The sequence below is a fragment of the Danio rerio genome, chromosome 5 (assembly GCF_052040795.2).
Source record: "Danio rerio strain M-AB ecotype USA chromosome 5, GRCz13ab, whole genome shotgun sequence".
Taxonomy (NCBI): Eukaryota; Metazoa; Chordata; class Actinopteri; order Cypriniformes; family Danionidae; genus Danio; species Danio rerio.
In genome coordinates, this window is record NC_141025.1 from 17,715,984 (window position 1) to 17,737,981 (window position 21,998).

Genomic DNA, 21,998 nt, shown 5'->3' on the forward strand with positions numbered 1-21,998 from the left:
AATCCTTTTCACCTGATTGAGGACACAATTCTCATATAAAACTTGAGGATTAAAATATTCATCATGCACAATCATTTTCCATCCTGTCTTTAAAAGATGCATCAACTAAGATTTACACTGTACAGATAGGTTGCCAAACCACACTGTGATACCATATCTAACAATACTTTAAACAATACTTCAAAAAGAAATGCTTTAAAAAACAACTTCATAAGCTTCTTGATAACTCCAAAAAGATGTAGATGTAACCTCTGTACAAAATATAATCTCTGGTGTAAACGAGAGCAAACCGACTCTACGTGTGTTTTCCGTGTAAAAGAACTGTCAATGTAAATGCACAAGTACTTATAGACCTCTGACTGAGTAATAGGATGGTCGTGTACGATTACTTTAAGATGGTGACCTATCCATTTTGGGTCAAATACCATCTCTTCTGTTTTCTTAGTATTTATTTTTAGCTTATTTGTATCACACCAATCAATAAACCGGCTTATTTCTAATTGGTGGATAACACTTATTGTTACACATTACAAAATTATTTTTTGTTTTGTGTAACACCATATCACAGTTTTTACTGTAATATGTGCATGCGTGAAATTTGATGCAGTAAAATGGAAAAATCTTTAAATTTGGAAAGTCTTTTGTCCTCAAAATAAAACCCTGATTTTAGAGTTACAAATGTATCAGTAGTCACCAAAGAACACCGGTCCCACTTTATATTAAGTGTCCTTAACTACTATGTACTTACATCAAAAAATAAATACAATGTACTTACTGTGTTTATAATGTATTTGAGAACACGTGCTTTTGAGTTGGGATAGAGGTTGGGTTATGGACAGGTTTGGTGGCATGGGTAGGTATAAGGGTGGGTTAAGGTGTAAGGGATGGTCAACAGTGTATTTTACAAATGCATTTACAAAAGATAATTACATTGTAATTACATACATGTATTTAATCAAAGCATAATTACACAGTAAATACATGTATTTACACAATAAGTACATTGTAGAAAACTATTAGTTCCTGTGTAAGTACATATTAGTTAAGGCCACAATATAAAGTGGGACCAGAACACCAATATATACGAGTACGCCATGCAACCCTACAGTATTTACCGAAATTTGTATGTTTCCCCCTCCATGTTCTCTATGGAAAAACACCAACAAATCCTCTATGATAATGAAAACATGAATACATTTATTGCACATCCAGGAAACTAACGCCACCTTATCACTTGTAAAATATTCATCTCTTATATCCCTAGTCATTTATATTTCAGAGAATGTTCTCATGCATTATGGAGTGGTGAGCTGGATGCCCTTACCTGATTGGAGCAGTTTCATCTCCTCTGTCCAGCCAATCCTGAGGCGGGATGATGTACATGCACCACAGGCCCCAGTTGTAGCCATGAGCCGCATTAGCGTATTGCTGCACCTCAAAGGTATTGTACTTGATATTATCTATCGCAGGGAGGATTATCCTAGTGTGATCTTCTTTCACTCTGGTGAGGATCGGCTCAGCCCTGAATAAGTGATAGAGATCAGACAAAAAAAGAAAGAAGAGATTGGGAGTTGAGACACATTGAGCCTTTCTTGCTTCCTGTACAAATAGTGCTTGTTATATTCCTTCTACACGGAGCAACAGAGGTAAAAGCATGTGTTAGGGTGTCAATGTGAAATGTTCTTACAATATTTTCTTAAAATGGTTCTTCAAAACACCTATAGCAGAGGCTGAAAGCAGTGCTGATGGGAGAACTACATAATTCTGCAACTGGGAAACATTTTATAGCACAGAAAAGTCTGTTCACTTGGTAGAGAGTAAGCATTTTGGTTGTTTTAGCAGTACAGCAGAATCCAACTGCAATAATAATGGCACATAGATGCAATATCAATATGTTCCTTTCAGAATTACACTTTTTAGCTTATGGACAATGACAGTCAATCTGAATCCACCCTGCTTTAACCCTTAAATGCATACTTGAAATGCCTTAACACTTAAAGGTGCTGTATGTAAGTTTTCGACTCTTCTAAAGAATAAAAATACCATAATATGTTTGCAGATATTTAACATTATATATTTAATATTAAACATGCTAAGTGAACATTCTTGCTTATCTGATAAACAATGCTAACGTTGGATATTCTGCTTTGAAAATGTGCATTTCATGCCGGAATGACAGTTTACCCAATTATTTTAGCCAATTATTTTAGCCAGTTTAGCCAATATTTTAGCTCTCCATGGTTGTCTTGGTGGAAAACAGCGTATTTCTTTCATTCAATCAGGAGGCATCTCAGAGTGGGTGTCCGCAACTGAAATGCAACCTCTGGTGGACAGTAGCAGACTCCCAAATGAGACGCAGAATCAATGTTCCATGTGAGGTGGTTTCTAATTAGCAAATAATATGAATATTACGAACGTAAACATTAGGTAAGAAGGTTACATTGCAACAAAACAACACGCTACATGACGAGATTTGCAGTGTTAAGCAATTTGGCTGTTTGCACAAGACAAAACAAGACAGAAACATACAAATACAGCCATTCAGATACACAGAATAGCGCACTCGCTGCACTCCGACAAAATGGTAAAGCCACCTTTTCACTGCATGTGTCAAACAACAAACAGACAGGAAGTCATTTATTTCAATGGAGAGTAGTCCAGGAGTTCCGTTAATCTCCGTATGTGAAAAATTCGAATTCGACTTTGAGCTGCGAATTTGTTAAAATTAATAGTGGGTCGTTATCGGTGTTAACGTACTGCGTTAATGCAATACTCTTATCGCACGATAAAAAAACATTGTCGTCAATCTATTCTCAAAGTTGGGTTGGGAGCTGGGTCTATTCTACACAAGCTATGATGACTTTCACTTTGATATTTTAGCACAGATGTATACCTGACTGGTGAGCCGTCTGAAAAAAAAAAGTGGCCTTCTGAATCAAATCAGCAAAATGCCCTTCTGGATATTTTACTTACTTTGAAGACACTACTGACTACGCTTACATGGACATCTGTAATCTAGTTATTTGCCTTAATATACAATAATATAATAAAGGTGTTTAGGTGAAGTGCTTTCATGTAAGAGTTTCCTGTAATTTTGGGTGACTTTAACTGCAGTTCAACAACATTACATTCAAGCCCCTGTGACAAACTGTTGAATTAGACGCAAATAATGCCACTAATATATGCAAACTCCACGTCTTAATTCCACTTCTGTTATGACTTTAGTAGGATTAAGGTAATCAAATATTGCTGTTTGGAGCTTATGTAGGCATACAGTTCAAATTCATCTTTACCTGAATAAACAGTTCATAAACACAGTTACATCTTATTGAACATAATTTATTTTCATCACCAATTAGATTGTGATGCATTTAGGAAACAAGAGATGAGCCCCTGCTCTAATACGCCACCTGGCTTGAAAAACCTGTCTTTTAGGCATTATTTGGGTAGCACACATATTCTGAATGCCTTTGGCAGAATTCAAATGAGACATTTTAATCTAGATCAATTTCAAGATTGCAGTGAGATTAATCTAGATTAAAAAATGAATCTATGCCCACCTATAGTTAAAATGTTTGAACTGTGACTAGATCGTATGTGACCAGATGACCAAGGTCTATATTAAAAAACCTTTCTAATCATAAATGAGTATTTTTTTTTTTATGTTGTCTCCACTTTTTAGTGGTCTATGGGTTTCTAGTATGCATTCATTCATTCATTCATTCATTCATTCATTCATTCATTCATTCATTCATTCATTCATTCATTCATTCATTCATTCATTCATTCACTCATTCATTTAACCATGGTGAATGCACAGAGAATAAAGGCTCTTTTTGCACTTTATTTCAGACACTGCGAGAATCAGCTTTTCTTCCATGGTGCATGACAACACTGAATTCTGTGCAAGTGCCACAAGGGGGGCACATTCTGACGTTTACAAATGTCATGTGCAGTGGAAAGGCGGTTTAAGGGTTATAATCTGATTAATACATACCAAGCCTCTTGAATATTATTAAATATTCATGCTGAATCACTGATATGTTTTGGATTTTTCTATTTCAAATTATTTATTTTATTTTCTAGATCTGAGGTAAACTATCTGCTGCTGCTTTCAGTAGTATGACAATAAATGTCATGTAAAATGGTAATCAAACTCATTATTAGCATTTAACACTGAATAAAGCACATGAGGTGTCCCTGAGGGGATCATTGTCATGTTTATCCTGTTGTTTAGCTCTCAGAAATAGAAGCCGTTTTTAAAATATATGTCAGGTGTTGGTTAAAACAAAAACTCTTTTTAATATGGAAAATATTGCTTCTACCATGTGTCATTACTTTTATTTAGAACACAAATTTAATCAGCCTTTAGGCTTGATAGTCAGACAGGCTCCTGTTGGTGTCGTCAATCTGGCAACCGGCACTTGCCTGTTTTTTTTAATTAAGAGTGCAATACCTAGTTCAACCACTGGGTGTCAAACTTGCATACTGCACCTTTTTAACAGCCAGTATTAATTGTCTCATATTTCCTGCACAAGTCAAATTTCACATATCATATAAAACTGAACTAACACCATTTTTTTAATGAGATATCACTTTCCGTGTTTCGTTTACCTTTGATGCATAATTAATGATGTTGACAAGGTGTTCGGTTCACATTTCACAACGTGCCTTTTGAATTTGTGAAAAGTAAAGCATATTTGTAACACAGTTCACATACGTATTTATTATTCACAAATGTCTCTTGCAAGCTGACACTGTAAATAGCCAAACAAATTAAATGCTACATTCTCATTCATTTTATTCATCTAGTATACAGCGTCTGTGTTTACTTTTTAAAAAATGGAGCAGGGAATAATCTTGGGGAGAAAATTGATTCTGTCATTTTTTTGGAAATAAGCTTGTATTCCATTATCAAAACCAGTGTTGGTTTAAAAGGAGAACAATCAAGCCTGACAGAGTAATCATCACATATTGACATTTTCAGCAAAGACAAACACGAGACTAGCATGAAAACCTGCATAAACTTTACACCAGTCTGTCCTTTCAGTGCTCTTTTTAGTACCTTTTCTCCATACTTTGTTGTTTGAATGTACTATTTCTTCTTTCACTTTGTCCTTTTTTTTTTCTTTTTTTGAGGTCACCCCTAAAAAGCTCAATCACATTAGGGTAATGATCAACACTGAGACATGAGTTTTAATAGGGCTGTGAGTGGGGCTTTCAGAAAGAATAGCCTTCTGAGAGCCTTCCTTAATGTAAGTGTTCAATTAACACACACACACAAAATAAATAAATAAATAAAATAAAGTGTCTGTATATTGGTATCATCTAGGACAGAGGTCGTTTTATGGGGACTATGGACAAAATGCATTCCAAAATCCAAAATACAGAAGAATACACCAATTTATAAGCCTGCAAACAAAAAGAAGTATGTGAAATTTAACATTTTACTAACAAAGTGATCTTTTGTGAAAGCCTGGTCCTGAAATGAGCAAGACAGTGGGGAATGTGAGGATATACTGATAACCTTGCATGAGGAACCATCCCTCTTGTGAATCCATCCATTCATCTTCCCTGTCCTTGGGCCACTGCCGTCATAACCTGGACTAGCTACAGTACATGCAAGATCCCAAAGGAGCCCTTTCTGGGCTATAATAAACCAGCAGTGTGCAGATACAATTCAACATGTGCAGTCAACTCGATTGGGCATCATGTCTTGTGCATAATGAAAAACAATGCAATTCTGATCACTTATTAAATATTGTGTTATTATAGTGATACATATTTAGTTGAGTTAAAACCTGCCAGTGTGATACACATTTATTAGCAAAACATTAAGGACTAGATTTTCTAGTCCTTGTGTGGTTGCATAGGCATTTAATGGCAACCATTATGTTTTAAAACTTTATGAATTTGCATAAGAATTGTATGTCAAGCTGTCTCTTTTTAACAAGTCAGCAAATTAGAGTTCTTAGTAAGTTGTTGTTGATTTGTGTGGTTAAATGTATGTTGTGTGTAGTCCCTTGGTTTTAAAAAACGTTTAATTTCACTGTGTACTAACTGTATAGTTGAAATAATAGTCTACTTGACTTGATTTGACTTGACTCACTATTATCTGTCAATACTTACTAAAAGCATGCAAGAAACTAGTGATGAAAAGTTGTGGACAGTTATTTTTGCAGATGACATTTGTAGAAGCTTCCATTTCAGATGCAAAGTTCACATGACAGATTATTTAGATGATCCTGATTCCCTTGTCTTTTGTATTTTATTAGTCTAAATAATCATGGCTGCATCCGAAACCGCATACTTCCATACTATACAGTACGCTAAATTCAGTATGCGAGCCGAGTAGTATGGCTGAATTCATAGAACTCGAAAATCAGTATGCAAGAAGTACACGGATGACTTAGTACTTCTAGCGAGATTGTGAAGTGCGCATCCCATGCATGCTGTGCTATCCCATGATGCACTGCGAGAGAATTTTTGAATAGGAGTGAAGCAACGCAACTGACGCAGGTAGGTCACATGACCATGACAAAATGGCTGATGTTGTATGTCCGAATTCTATTCATACTTCTACTATTCATGCTATATAGGATGTACTTTTTTAACGGCCGAGTAGTAAGTTTAAATTCAAATGCAGCACCTACTGAGTAGTAGGTGGTTTTGGGCACAGCCCATAACCTAAGTAGCCAGGTCCGTCACGTTTTAGGGGCCTCTTGAAACATTTCCATTCTGTTCCGAGCTAAGAGTTGTGAGAAAATGCAGCAAGTTTAAATTTTTAAAAGCATTAAAAGTTTATGTATATATTTTGAAAATGAAACGTGAGCGGGATCAATGTTGTTATCTGATAAGACAAAATGTGCATAAACTTGAATGGAAACGCCTTTATCAAATAAATTCCAGCAAGCGTATATCAATGTGATTTTGTTTTAACAAATCATGTCATGATAAATTGGGTGCTATGAGATGGCATTTAAACCAGCAGACAAATACGTTGCACAACATCTGATATGTTGTTTTGGTCATTCTGAAAATGCATTAACCAAAGTCCATCATCAAAGGTATGGTATTGTTGCAAGGTTCATTTTGAAAACATAGACCTATATACATTTCAAGAGATCTAGAATTATGTAGCCAGAAGTACGTATGGCTGCATTTAGTTTTTTTTTTTTTTTTTTAAGAACACTTCGGGGCGGTATGATTCCGTTCTGGAAAATCGGTGCTTTTGAAAACACTATTAGTTGGGGTTAGGGAAGGAGGAGGGTGGATCAGTTGATCGCTCAGTCAGTCAGTCAGTTAGTCGACAGCAGCCTCTGTTGGATCTCATAATGTACAAAAAGCACTGCATTAAATTATGTTTTTATGTTTAAATCACTGCAAAAAATTTCACTGCATTTCTCCAGAAGCTCCTCCTCAATGGAGCTTCTGTGCTAGCCTAATAATCCTGACCGGCACATGCGTGTAAACGGCTTTTGATCTTGTTTTTGCTTGGACAACTAAATAAATGCTGAAGTCTGTTTAACTGATTATATTTAATTACATTACAACATTGATGCTGTAAAAGGAACAGTATAAATTTGTAAAAAGTCACATTAAACTGTTTACCGGAAGTTTATCAATATTGTAAGAAACATTAGCTGTGCACATACCCTGGTTGGAAATGACAGAAAAGCAGCATCAACTCAAATAACCTAAATTGAGGATTTTCTTGGCAAACTCTGCCGCCCTCAGTAATAATAATAAAGCTCAAATCATCTAAATCTGGTTTTTAAACATGACAATGAGTTTACTTTAATAAAATGGCCTCCACAGACAGCAGATCTCAAAAAAGCAACAACTAGAATAGGAGGTTTAGATCAAGTGCTACCAACATATCGGCAGCAAATTTGTTTTAATTGCATTGAATCTGGTGTGCAGGCAATTCATTGAAATAAAATTTTGATTAAGCAAAGCTAAGATTGTGTGCACGGTTATGTCATCAGTAGTAAATTCATCCAAAGGCCAGTCTTGTGCAAAAAAATCCAATGACCCATGACGAAGATACATAAGAGATCTCCATATCAATGCATTGTAATTGATTGATTGATATACACTTCATCATCAGACAAGTCTGAAATTTTTCTTTGTGCAACAGCACCGACATAATCAATATTACACACATTTCAACCATAAACACCTCAACAAAACAGAAGATTTAACTGCTTTCACTGATTTAACATAACTATTAAAACTATTAAACACTATTTAAAACTATTAAAAACATGACTCCAAAATCATCTCAAAGGATTTATATTTCAAACACAAGACTGAAGTTATGACACAAGTTTAAAATAAAAAATGGATGTTATTACATGTGGTATTTCCACGCATATCACTTACTACAAAGAGCTGTAGTTGAGAACTGAGAAGTGATGCAAACAGCTGTCATTATCACAGAAAGATTATCAAGATATTATTACTGTTCAATTAAATAAATGTAGATATGAATGCAGATTTGCATAACTTGTCTTTATTTATGTGTAGTAAATGCTACTCCACCTGAACAACATCAGAACCGTCTTACCTGGCGAAATGCACATGAAATTCACATTAAGAAAATTGACACACAAAATATCTGTATTATGATTGGCCAGATTGCCAGTCAATCAAAAAATAAGTGGACGAATAAAGATTGTTACCAAGTTAGCAAGCGCACACAAAGAGAAATATACTGAATTCATTATATTTCTCTTGACTTTATCATCCGATTTTATAGTCTTGCTGCTAATATGCATAATGACTGACTGCAAGCAGGAACATAAATCTGTCAACCTAGTGCTAAGAAAGGAAATGTTACAGCCCACGCTCTGTTCACTGCAGGAAGTCACAAAAGGGACAAACAAAAGAAAGAAGGAGGGGGAAAATCATCAAAAAGTAGCTTTACAGTATCACAGTTCCATGACACACACACTAGAGGACTACATAAGTCCAACTCAAAACAAACATATATGCTGCCACAGAAGACAGTGTGAAGAGTAAACAGAAAAAATAAGAGAGACAGATTCAGAACATAAACAGAATGCTGCATTGGCTTCCCTAAGCTGAACATCCAGTGTTTAAAACCCTGCTAAGAAAGCCGCAAGTAATTGGTAGGATTAATTACAAAAGGGACACTTTGGTAGGGTGTGCAGAGGGGCAAAAGTGATCAGATCTTTCATTACCCTGAGAATATGGCTAGATCATTGCAATATACATGAAAATCCCAGACATAAATATCAGATATGAAAAATAGGGGAAATAATGTTGAAGAAATCATTTGCACATTAGCAGACCAAATGTGAAAACATTGAAAATAATGTTTAATGCATTTTATGTGTTTCTTTATGTTTGTTTGTCTTTTCTAAGATCATTTAATTGTGTTTTCTTAATGGATATTATTTCCAACTGATGACGTCCAAAGTGTCCATAAATCCGGGATGTGAATGATGCAATTTAAACGCATTAAATATGTTAAAATACATTACAAAATACATAAAAAAGAAACAATACCACCACCACAATCACAACAACAACAACAACAACAAAAACATGTTGTTATTATTATTATTCATTTATTGATTTATTTTTTGTCGTTGTTGTTATCATTATTATTAATATAATCATTAGTATTACAAACTATTAGAAAACGTTATAGAAATATTATTGTAAACTTTCGATGTAAGATTTAATAAAAATGAAATGAAATTGGCAAATACTTTTCTTGGAAACTAACTAAAATAAAAATGTATACATATTTTTTAAATAAATTATTTATACTGTAACTGAAAAAATCTGAAAAATCAGAAAATTATAAAGACATTGTTTAAAAAGAAATGTTTTGTGCTTAGAAAATACCTAAAATAAACCAATGAGTTCATAAGTCTTAGTACTAATTTAACAATGTGGATATAACTAAATAAAAAAAAAACATAATAAATAAATAAATAAATAAATAAATAAATAAATAAATAAATATATAAATAAATAAATAAATAAATAAATAAACTAAAATTAAAACAGAACTATATATTTTTTATATGTCATAATTACAAGTATCTAATTCATGATACAACACACTACTACATTTAAATTTAATTAAATAAATACATTTATTTAATATATACTTAATATAAAATGTAAATACATTTTTTATGAAACTGATAAATACTGTCCTTGGAAAGTAAATAAACGAAACATTTAAACTATGTATAAATATTTAAAACATAAGCAACGAATAATGTTACTGAAAAAGCAGAAATAAAATGAAATCCAAATTAGATGGAAAATGATTTTTCAAAAAAACCTTGCTTAATAAGAATTATTTTTGTGCTTAGACACTGCCTAAAATAAATTAATAAGGTAATAGACAAGTGTAAGAACTCATTTAAAAAAGTGGATATAAGTAAATTGAAATAGAAGCCACATAAATAAATACATTAATAAACAAACAAACAAACAAACAAACAAACATATAAATAAATAAATAAATAAATAAATAAATAAATAAATAAATAAATAAATAAATAAATAAATAAATAAATAAATAAATAAATAAATAAATAAATAAATAAATAAATAAATAAAAATGTACTGATTACAAGTAAAAATTCATTCCTATCCCGGACGAACCCCGATGTGTAGCCCACCGGTCCTACTGCTCCCAACCAACACGGAGCTAGGATCGAGCCGAGAATTCTTCGCATGGGAGTCGGCTACTCTAACAAGGAGGCTAAAGACCATGGTCTCTAGCGTCTGTCACTAGAGCACTTTTAGTGGTCAATAAAGTGAGGTTTACCTGCATAGCACTTCGCTAGCTGGCGTCTCTTACACTAACACACACACTACTGGAGTATAAAACTAAACACGATGAACAACTACAAATGTCAGTTGCAAATTAAGATGTAACCTCGCACCTCAAAACAGCATCCCACAACCCACACGTCTGTTCCTCAGAGCCAAGTTTTCATTCATGTCAAATTAAATACGATGCCTACCTTGACTAAAGTCCACAGGGTACACCATAAATCACTTATACTCTTATTTGAAACAATAAAGCGCTGAACCCAGTCCACAGTCTCGGGCAATTTGCTGAGTAAACGGATCTCTATCACCACTTGTGCTTAACTTGGCATGTCATCTTATGAAGGCAAGTCTTGCTATCTTCCCCGTCCTCCACCCTTTAACAGATCGTCCGAAAACACAGTTCTAAGAGATCAGCCCTCCATTCTCCACAACTGATGAAGCTCCTGTGTGACACATCTAGAATTAGGAAACTTTCTCTCATGTACTTCTATCAGAAAATGAAATCTTGCCTTATTCGCGATGAAGTTCCCATGAACTGGTTGTGTCTGGAAATAGTGGCTGGTTAAAAAAATAATAAAAAAAGGTTAGGTTAGGGCAAAATGTTCCCCAAAGCTTTTTTATTTCTCCTGTAGTAGGATGGAGGATTTAATTTTTACATGCTCTTTTTAAGCACATTATGTATCTGTTGAGCAGCTTAGAAGCTGGGATAGATTTATCGCCTTTGGACATGTTGCAGCCTGTCACGGTGAAGCTATGTTAGCCTCATCCTGTTAAATGTTTTACTTTTTCCCTCATAAATGTTTACGAAATGTTCCCAACAGCAAGTCCATCTTTCTCACAGCATCTGTGTGCTTGTTTTGCAAAAGCACGCTATGAATATACATAGAAAGTATGTGATTATGTTAGGTTTGGGGACCGGCCATTATTAATGATTAAGTCATTTATCACTTAACAAAAATGATGAATGATTAATTATTTTTTTCAAGAAGCTAATTCAACTAATAAAATCTGAATTGATTCAGATTTTAAGGTATATTTGGATCACATCTCACTAAGTGGATGTTTCTTAGACAGACTAAACCCACACGTTGAATTTACACATTGACTAACGGTTTTTAAAATCACTATTTAAAACCTTGAATAATGCTTCAACATAATTTAAGTCAGGATTACAGGTCTCACACAGCCAGGTCTTTGACTATTGTACAAACACCAACTTATAAGGATAGTTTTTGGTGATCTATCCCTTTAAAGAGGCTGTAACCATTGTCTTAATGGCCTGTTACAATACAGCACAGTTTGGTTTGGTACACTTTTATGGCTATTTCAATAGAATGTAATGTAATGTAATGTAATGTAATGTAATGTGTATTTATATAGCGCATTTATTGTGTATGGCCATACACCCAAAGTGCTTCACAATCATGAAGGGGGGGGGGGGGGGGTCTCTCCACGCCATCCACCAGTGTGCAGCATCCACTTGGATGATGCAACGGCTGCCACAGGACAACAGCGCCAGTGCGCTCACCACACACCAGCTATTGATGGAGTGGAGAGACAGTGATAGAGCCAATTCAATGGATGGGGATGATTGGGAGGCCATGATCGTAAGGGCCGATAGAGGGACTTTGGCCAGGACACCGGGGTTACACCCCTGCTCTTTTACGAGAAGTGCCATGGGATTTTTAATGACCACAGAGAGTCAGGACCTCGGTTTAATGTTTCATCCGAAAGACGGCGCCCACTGACAGTGTAGTGTCCCCTTCACTTTTACTGGGGCATTAGGACTCACGCAGACCACAGGTTGAGCGCCCCCTGCTGGCCTCACTAACACCACTTCCAACAGCAACCTAGTGTTCCCTAGTGGTCTCCCATCCAGGTACTGACCTGGCTCAGCCCTGCTTAGCTTCAGTGAGTAACCGATCTTGGGCTGCAGGGTGATGTGGCTGTGGCATAGTACATATGTGTACCTCACAGTACCTTATAGGTACAAAAATGAACCTGAAATGTAGAAAACTGTACCCAAGAGGTACTAATGTACACCTTTACAGTACAAAAGTGAACATTTTGAAAAGGTATCACCCCAGTGACAGATTTTGTACCTTTATGTGTAGACAATTTAGAAAAATGTGGACACACCTACATGTATATTGAGAATTTAACAACAACAAAAAATTCCCAATACCTGAGATTAAAAAAAGAAAGACTTACACACACACACAGAGATGGATGGACAGATGACCAGACTGATAGTGGATGCTTTCAGCAAGGTTGAGTAATTTGATTACTGAGTGGGTCATCACTTAAAGGCACTTTATTTACTCTGACCTTAGTCTATCAATGAAAACATTAATCAATAGAGCTTTCAATGGGCTGATCTTTCCAGCGAACCATAATAAAAGAAAACATCTAAGGGTTCAACCCATTGTTCCACTCAATGAAAGCCGTGCATTACTGGAACCAACAAATTTGTCATCCAGCTGGCACTTTTAGAGTAAGCAACTAATTTTACAAGTATTACATGAAAAAATAGCAGGTTAAGGGTCTTGCTCAAGGGCACAGGATGGTAGCTTATATATCCCTTCCATTATGCAGTGTTTGAACCTACAACCTATTGATTATAAGATCAAAATTTTAACCACTTGGCTAAATCACTGTTAAAAATGGTTTTAAAAGTGTGGTTTACTAAACGTTTTAATTATTATCTGAAGCAGTAAGTCAATACAAATTGTACTGTAGGCTTAACGAAATTTATATCATGTCAGCTTTAACTCATCCTCCCTCCGCTTCTTCTAAACCTGCTTGAGTTTCATTCTTCTTTTGAATACAACAAAAAAGTATAAAGAATGAATTAATTTTTCCAATAATATATAGTGTTTAATAATGCTACTTATAATATCTTCAATTTGCTTCAAAAAGAAAAAAGAAAAAAAAACACTTGAGGGTGAGTAAATTATTATTTTTGGGTGAAGTATCCCATAAAATGTTCTTTATATGCATTCATGGACCTTTTAGGCTATTTAAAGATGTTCTTTACAGTAAAACAAACTATTTTAGAACCGTATCTATGATCTGTAATGAAAAGCTAAAAAAAAAAAGTGTGGACTTTATTTCTTAAAAAGAACCATAGTAAGAAATAGACTATAACATACTAATGGGGGAAAAAGAATTAGTATAGTCCTGTTTTTAAGCAGATGTACAGTACAGTGTGTTGTCTGTATGTGATAAATGAAGAATTGTAGATACGTTATACTGGTAAAATGTCATTACTGCCTTTTTGTGATGTTTTTAATCTTTGATGTGTTATTGTGAACTAAAGACCTGTGCAGTTTTCAGATAGTCTTCATCCACAACTGAAACCTTTTTTTTTATTTTTTTTTTGGTGCTGCTTTACATAATTGTTGATTCACCTTTCACCACACTAATCTACTCAAGCGTGATGAAGAACTTCCGATGAAAAATCTGAAGTGATTAGACATAATTAAGTATGTGGGATGAGCATTTCTGAAGTCAAATAGAGGTACAAACCACAAAGCTACTTGCAAAATGGTGCTAAAAGCTCACAGTGACACATTCACTGCCAGGTCTCCACTTCAAAAGTTGAACAGCACATTCCTCAATGGTATGTTTTTACTTTGCAGTAGATTGTAATTTGGTTTAGCTGTATAATGTATGTCCATAGGTGTCTTGTTGCTGAAATGAAAAGAAAAACAGTTGCATTTCAAAATGTAAATATATCCCTTTACAGCCTTGCATTTATTCTAGATCTGTGCTTGTTGAAGCAGATTTTTGCTAACCCTTTGTTTGTATTAAACCTGAGAATAATAACTAATCATACATGATTCTGTTGAGCTTATAAACACAATGGTCAGATGCATTTACTCACTTTTTTTGTGACAAGCACTTAGTCACTAAAATATTCACTCTTTAGAATTATATTTTCATAACTAAACAAAGTGCAGATACTGGGCCCCTATCATACACCTGGCGCAATAAGGGACAAGACGTGTATGGCGTGATTTGTTGCTATTTTTAGACCAGCGCAACTATAATTTCCACATTTTGCCCCACGCTGTTTGAATATCCATGGATCCACAACCATGTGCGCCACTTTGTGGACTCATGCGTGTGCTGGTCTAAAAAGGAGGTATGTTCAGGTGAATTTTTGGCGCGTTGCTATTTTGAGGAACTGAAATAGGCTGTGTCACTGACCAACTAAAATCTGGTCAAAAGTTGACTGCAGAATGTGTTAGTTATGTGCCTATTCCTGTCCAAATGCTTACACACTGCTTAATATGCACAGAATGCAGAGCAGTACACAAATATAGATTTTTTGTGCTTGTTTTTTTATTTTTTATTTTATTATTATTATTATTATTATTATTATTATTATTAAAAACAAGTTTAGATTTAGATCCATCTGTGGGGTTTTAGAGATGCAAGCATCAACATATGGGGATAACAATAGGACGTGTGTTTGAATATAACTCAGTTTTTTGACCACACTTCATTATTATTGTTCATTTTTTAGTTTGCTGGAAATTAGAACTGAATTTAGAAATAGTTTTGAAAAAAATCTTTGCGCTTAACAAACAAAATTACATTTGTAGGCTAATGGATGTCTTCAGTGGAGTGAGTTTCAACCATTTCCTCACTTCACCAAAGTAAAAGAGTGAAGTCGAGAGTAAAAGTAAAGTACAGAGAAAGTAAAGAGGCTGAATGGAGGAGGCTCATTCTTTATCCTCACGCTGCAGATGGTCTGTTTAACTTGCTAATGAAGCGTTCTGTTTTTTCCACTTACAAAGTCCGACATGTAAATAGCAAATGCACCATGGTGCGACGCAAATGGCTCTTAAAGGGAATGGGTGGTGATCATCTGATTGGTTTATTTCACATTGTGCTAAAAACACACCCATAACTCATAACTCACCCATGCGCCGAGAAGCAGACCATATTTTTTCATCCTTAAAATAGCAAAAGTGGAATCCCTTAATGCTTTTGCCCCATGTGCTGTAGACTTTGTGCTTAGATCATTAAAATATATACGCTATATACATATGAGACTTATTTAGCAGTTTGGGAAATTATAATCCTTAGTAGATTTTTCGAGCTACTTTTTAATCCCCTTTTTTAATTTTTTACCAATTGGTCTTCACAAAATCATAAAGATTATATATATATATATATATATATATATATATATATATATATATATATATATATATATATATATATATATATATTATTATTATTATTTTACTTTTTTTTGCATAAATGTGTCTCAAATAAATGTGGCTAAAAGCAACAGAGTAATGTTCTTTAGATTAAGAGATTATGGATGTTGCTAGACCTCTATACTAATTACAAGATTAACTGGAAATAAATGTGAATCCAATGGATCATTACTTCGTAATTAAGCTCACGGTCCACATCAGTGTGTGCCCTGATCGCTAATTATCGAATCTTTGTTGCATTGATTGTGAAAGTGTCTCTCTGATCAATAAGCATTTGTGTGGCACATGTACAGCAGGGCATCACCATATCTTATAGAGGCTGCCTCTTCACAGCATCACCATGGAAACCACCATTTCATCTCTTTGAAATAATTAAATGTAGATTTAAACTGATCTTTATATAATCTTACAATCACAGGCTCGATCCCAATTCCCAAGTACAAAGTTTTTAGTTTGCCACTGCAGTAATTACTAGCACAGTTATGTCTATATATCATGTAAAAATCATACAACCTGCACTGCAAAAATCAATAAGTTTACTTAATTTTTAAAAAGCGAGCAAAATTAGAAGAAATATTAAAATGATGGGTTCAACACAGTCGCTTCATGTTGTCCAAGCACAAATCGATTAAGTTAAACTACTGTAATTGTATTTTAAGTGTACTGAACATGAAACATTTAAGTTGTTCCAAAAAAATTAAATAAAATCAAGAAGTATGTTGTTTTCAACTCATATTAAATAAGTAGTTTAAACAGGTAGCAAAAATTATTATTATTTGTGTATACAGATGTTTAAAGAATACAGTGTATTCTGCTGTCCAGAGTGAGGGCTCTGAGTTTGGGAAAGACACCCTAACTTGTGTACTCCCCTTATCAGGAAAGGGAGAGATGTTGGGGTTTGAGTGAAGTGTTTAGTCAAGCCCCAGAATGTTCCCCCCGGGAAGATAGTGTTTAAGAGGTGAGGTGTCGGGGTGCTGGAGGGATGCTAAAGTTGAAAGATAATGCATGTAGAACGACTTTTATAGGGGTTTGGTCTAATGCTGATTGGATAATAGAATGATTGTCAATGATGTGTTAGAATTGCTAAAAAACCTGTCCTGAAATTTGTTTATAAAGCATCACTAAGTTAAATCATTAGTTTTTACAAATTTAAGTGGATTGAACATGAAACAATTAAGTCGTCCCAAAAAACTCAATGAGTGTGTTGTTTCAGCACATTTGTAATTTAAAGAAACAACAAACGTCAAAACAGAAACTCCAACATAACAAGACATTGAACTATTAGGTCTTTATTTGAACTCAAAAATGCATAAGGGACACTTGATGTCAACATTTACTCTCACAATTCTAAACATGCTGAGAAATTAGATGTTTATTCAGTTTAATTTAATGCAAGAAAAATGATTTGTGTAGTCCAAACACAAATAAATCGATTTTACACTTTTAAGTCCAACCCACATTTGCACATCAGAAGGTCAGCTAATGCACACACACACACACATACCTTTTTACCCAGCATGTGCAAGTGAAGCCAAGTCCTGCAACTTTAACAAGGTCACATTCTGGCCCACATAATCCATCTCAGTTATCAGGCTCTGCCATCCAATATTGCCATAATATAAAGAAAAGGATGTGTTGGAGCCTTTGTTTATGAATATATTCATAGCTACAGTTATCTTATCTATTGAAGTAAAGGTGAAGGCATACAAATGGCCTATTGTACACAATTTACATATGTTTTATAAATAATCTCTTGGTTTCATAAAAGTTTAGGCACTGTCAAGGATAGCAGACTTGCGTATTGGAATGATTTAATTGAAATCTTATGTTTATGTAAGGATGCTTTATAGCTTTCTGTTCTTTTATATATATTATTTGACTTCATACTGAACATGCAACTGAAGTCAGAATTATTACCCCCCACCCCTCTGTTTATTTTTTTCCCCAATTTCTGTTTAACAGAGAGATTTCTTCAACACATTTTAAACATAATAGTTTAATTCATTTGTAATTACTGATTTATTTTATCTTTGTCATGATGACAGTAAATAATATTTTACTAGATATTTTTCAAGACACTTCTATACAGCTTAAAGTGACATTTAAAGGCTTAACTAGGCTAATTAGGGTTACTAGGCAGGTTAAGGTAATTAGGTAAGGTAGTGTATATTGATTGTTTGTTCTGTAGACTATCAATACATACATATATATACATATAAAATATAAAATGCCAGGGCCGATTTTTTTGTCCCAGTCCAGCCCTGCAATGAGTGCAATTGTTTGTATTCAATACTTTATTATTATTATTATTATTATTATTATTATTATTATTATTATTATTATTATTATTATTATTATTATTATTTTCCATATTTGTAATATTTGTATTTTGGCATTTTTTTGCAGTCCACTTAGGATTCAACATCAATGTTTTCTGCATTGATTGTTTTGAAATTCAAATGGCATTAACATGCCTGTGTTTTTATTTCTGTAACAAATATGGCTGTCAAGCCAGGATCTTGATGGTTTATTGTTGGTATGTTGTTTACATGAAGAAATCAGTCTTTTAAATGCGATTAATTGCGATAAGTTTTTTTAAAAAGTGTGATTAATTAGTTAATTTTTTTAATCGATTGACAGCACTAATATATATATATATATATATATATATATATATATATATATATATATATATATATATATATATATATATATATATATGGCTTAAAGAGGCTAATAATTTTGACCCTAAAATGTTTTTTAAAAACTAATAACTGCTTTTATTCTAGGCAAAATAAAACAAATAAGACTTTGTCAAGAAGAAAAAAACATAATCAGACATACTGTGAACATTTCCGTGCTCTGTTAAATATAATTTGATAAATATTTAAAATAACAACAACAAAAAATATATAATTAAATAAATAAAATGGGGGCGATATTGTGACTTCAACTGTACATATGTATTACATATGGTTCTGTCCGATTTATTTCACCTCTGGCTTCAGATTTGTAATTTAAAGAGTAACTATGCCATACATATCAAAAATAATTCATGTGCATATGCTGAACTAAGTGATTTCAGGTCTCACCTTTCTCACTAAGACATTTGTTCCTCAAAATGTATGCAAAACCTAACCTACTGAAGATAAAATCGATAAAGCTGAAGTGTGTAATATGTGTGCCGCTTACGGGACCACAAAGGAACAGCAGAAATAAATGATTTTCAGCTTTATAGGCAGGTCTCCACAGCACTCCTATCATCCTATTCTGTTTTCAGTAACTTGGTTCTGTTCCAAGCTCTAAATCCTGGGAAAAAAAAGCTGTGTAAAGACATTGGGTGGAGGTTTGGAATGACATACGGATGGCAGAATTATATTTGTGTCTGAACAATTGTAATGTAATGCAATGTGTATTTATATAGTGCATTTACAGTATTGTGCTTCACAATTCAGGGGAGGGGGAGGGGGGTGTAGGGTCTCTCCACACTACCACCAGTGTGCAATATTCACTTGGATGATGCGACGGCAGCCACAAGACAATGGAGCCAATTCGCTCACCACACACCAGCTATTGGGGGAGTGGATAGACAGTGATTGAACTATTGTGGCCATGATGGGTAAGGGCCAATAGAGGGAATTTAGCCAGGACACCAGGGTTACCCTTACAATTTACAAGTGCCTTAGGATTTTTAATGAGCAAAGAGAGTCCGGACCTCAATTAAACATCTTATCCGAAAGATGGCGCCCACTGAGAGTATAGTGTCACTCTCACTTTACTGGGGCATTAGGGCTCACACAGACCACAGGTTGAGGGCCCCCTGCTGGCCTCCCATGCAGGTACTGACCAGGCTCAGCCCTGCTTAGCTCTGCTTAGCTTCAGTGAGTAACCGGTCTTGAGTTGCAAGGTGATATGGATGTGGCAACTATTTATTTAACAACTAGAACAACTATTCGTTTAAAGATTACAAAACAATTTCTGTGGCACCAGGTTTAATTTTGGTAACACAAATTGTGATGAAATTAGAAGTCATTTAAAGTGATTTAGTAATGCCATTAAGTATTATTTTGACTATCTCATAGTCAAGTAAGAGTAATATTGTCTCCGATAGATTATAACAAACAAACAAACAAACAAACAAACAAACAAACAAACAAACAAACAAACAAACAAAAAAAACAAATAAATAAATAAATAAATAAATAAATAAATAAATAAATAAATAAATAAATAAGTACAATTCAAAATCTCAAAATGTTATCCAGTCAAAGAACCATAAAAATAGTTCATTGTTTTTTTTAACACGCCTCTACAAGCGTTCATTTTCAGGGTTGCCAGATGTGAAGAGTTTAAAATTACCCAATAAGATTTTTCCCTAAATGGTTCTTAATTTTACTGCTCTGTATTTTACCTGTTTTAACAAAAAAAAAACAACAAAAAAAAACCCTACCAAATATGGACATTAAAACTATTGCAGGATTAAATAAAATAAAAGTAAATACAAATTAAAGATGCACAGATGGATCAGGATCCGCAAACAATTGGTATTGGCCAATAGAGACCTCAATCAATCAAAAGAAGGTAGAAAAACATCACATTCATGTTGTGTATCAATTTGATACTCAATAGCTATTTTACCATCCACCTAGCATAAAAAAAGTCATGTGATTTTGTTATAAAAGATCATTTGATGATAAAAATGTGTCTGAATCGACAATAATGTTTCAATACTATTGTTATTTGATAATATTAAAAATAATAAGAATCTCTGTGAAACTTTTCTGCAATTGTTTAATGAATACTGTGTATTTGCAAGTACACAATTTGCTCATATACTGTTTTCGTCTTCTGTGCACAGTACACAAAAGAAAAACTATCAGACGCAAAGAATGTGATTGCAGTCTTTAAGAAGTCAACATGGCTTACTTATAGTTCAATACACTAAAATGGGACAAGGAAAGTATTTCTAAACTGAAAAGAAAAGGAAAAAAAACAGGCTTCAGCTTTAAAAACATATCAAAAGATCAGAGAAATACACCCACAGAAAGAGCTGGTAAACAAGTACTGTACGTTTGTTTATACTGTTGTAGAACATGCACCTACAGCACTTTGATTTTTTTTTTCCTGTTATTGAATTTTCAGTGCCTACCTAGAACCACATTTATAATGAATTTCAGATTCTCCAATGCACCGCTGTGTGTTTCCTCCTCTAAATCAAACAGAGCTCCTCAGAAACCCGAGGCACAGATCCAAGAAGAAATTGAACGAGAGGGAAAAGGTGTGAAAGATAGAGATCAAGAGCAGGAGGCGTAGAGATGAGAGATCAGAGAATCGACATGTCAAACACAACGCTGAACAATGGTGACTGGATGAACACGACAAAGGCCAAAAGGTTAGAAAGGTGGGGAGGCTGAACATACTTCCCAGAGAGTGAAAAAAAGAAGACCCGTGCAGATGAAGGATCAACAATATCAGTTACCAGTCAAGCGGCTAATGAAGCACGCGTAGCATTTCAGAATTCAAAATCCGATGATAAAAGACCCAAGTCATGAATAATCAATAATGTTCAACAGATGCCTTCTCTTGTATTCATACAATCACAGCTAATTCTGCCAGTCAAACGAATGCGGCACCGGGCCACTCTATAAAGGTTAAGCGTGTTTTATAAATAATGAAATCCTGTCAGGAGCCTGATACTTTAATGTAGGCATGTATGTACAATGCATACTGAAATACACACCGATTGTGATGAGGCGCGCAAAGGTCAGTCTTGTTTACTACAGCCAGACGATAACATTCTGAGTGGAAGAGAAACAAGTACAATAAAAAAACAAGATGCAAACAGACTTACCGAAATGTGCATAAAAAATGTGGCACAACATGCACAATTGATTTAAATACATGAATGTAAATTGAGGTACAGCAGACGGTGCAGAA

The 21,998-nt window shown here is 34.3% G+C and overlaps 1 protein-coding gene across 5 annotated transcripts in view; it reads right to left on the bottom strand.

Moving 5' to 3' along the window:
• Nucleotides 1–21,998, bottom strand: part of galnt9 (polypeptide N-acetylgalactosaminyltransferase 9) — a 196,045-nt gene that overhangs the window by 78,510 nt on the left and 95,537 nt on the right. For all 5 annotated transcript variants that reach the window (XR_015491057.1, XM_087253362.1, XM_087253359.1 and 2 more), the window contains one exon: nucleotides 1,325–1,522. Coding sequence is in view for 4 of the 5 variants with exons in the window: in XM_087253362.1 (XP_087109488.1) it covers nucleotides 1,325–1,522 (198 nt within the window). In the remaining variant the exon portion in view is untranslated. The remainder of the gene's footprint in view (nucleotides 1–1,324; nucleotides 1,523–21,998) is intronic.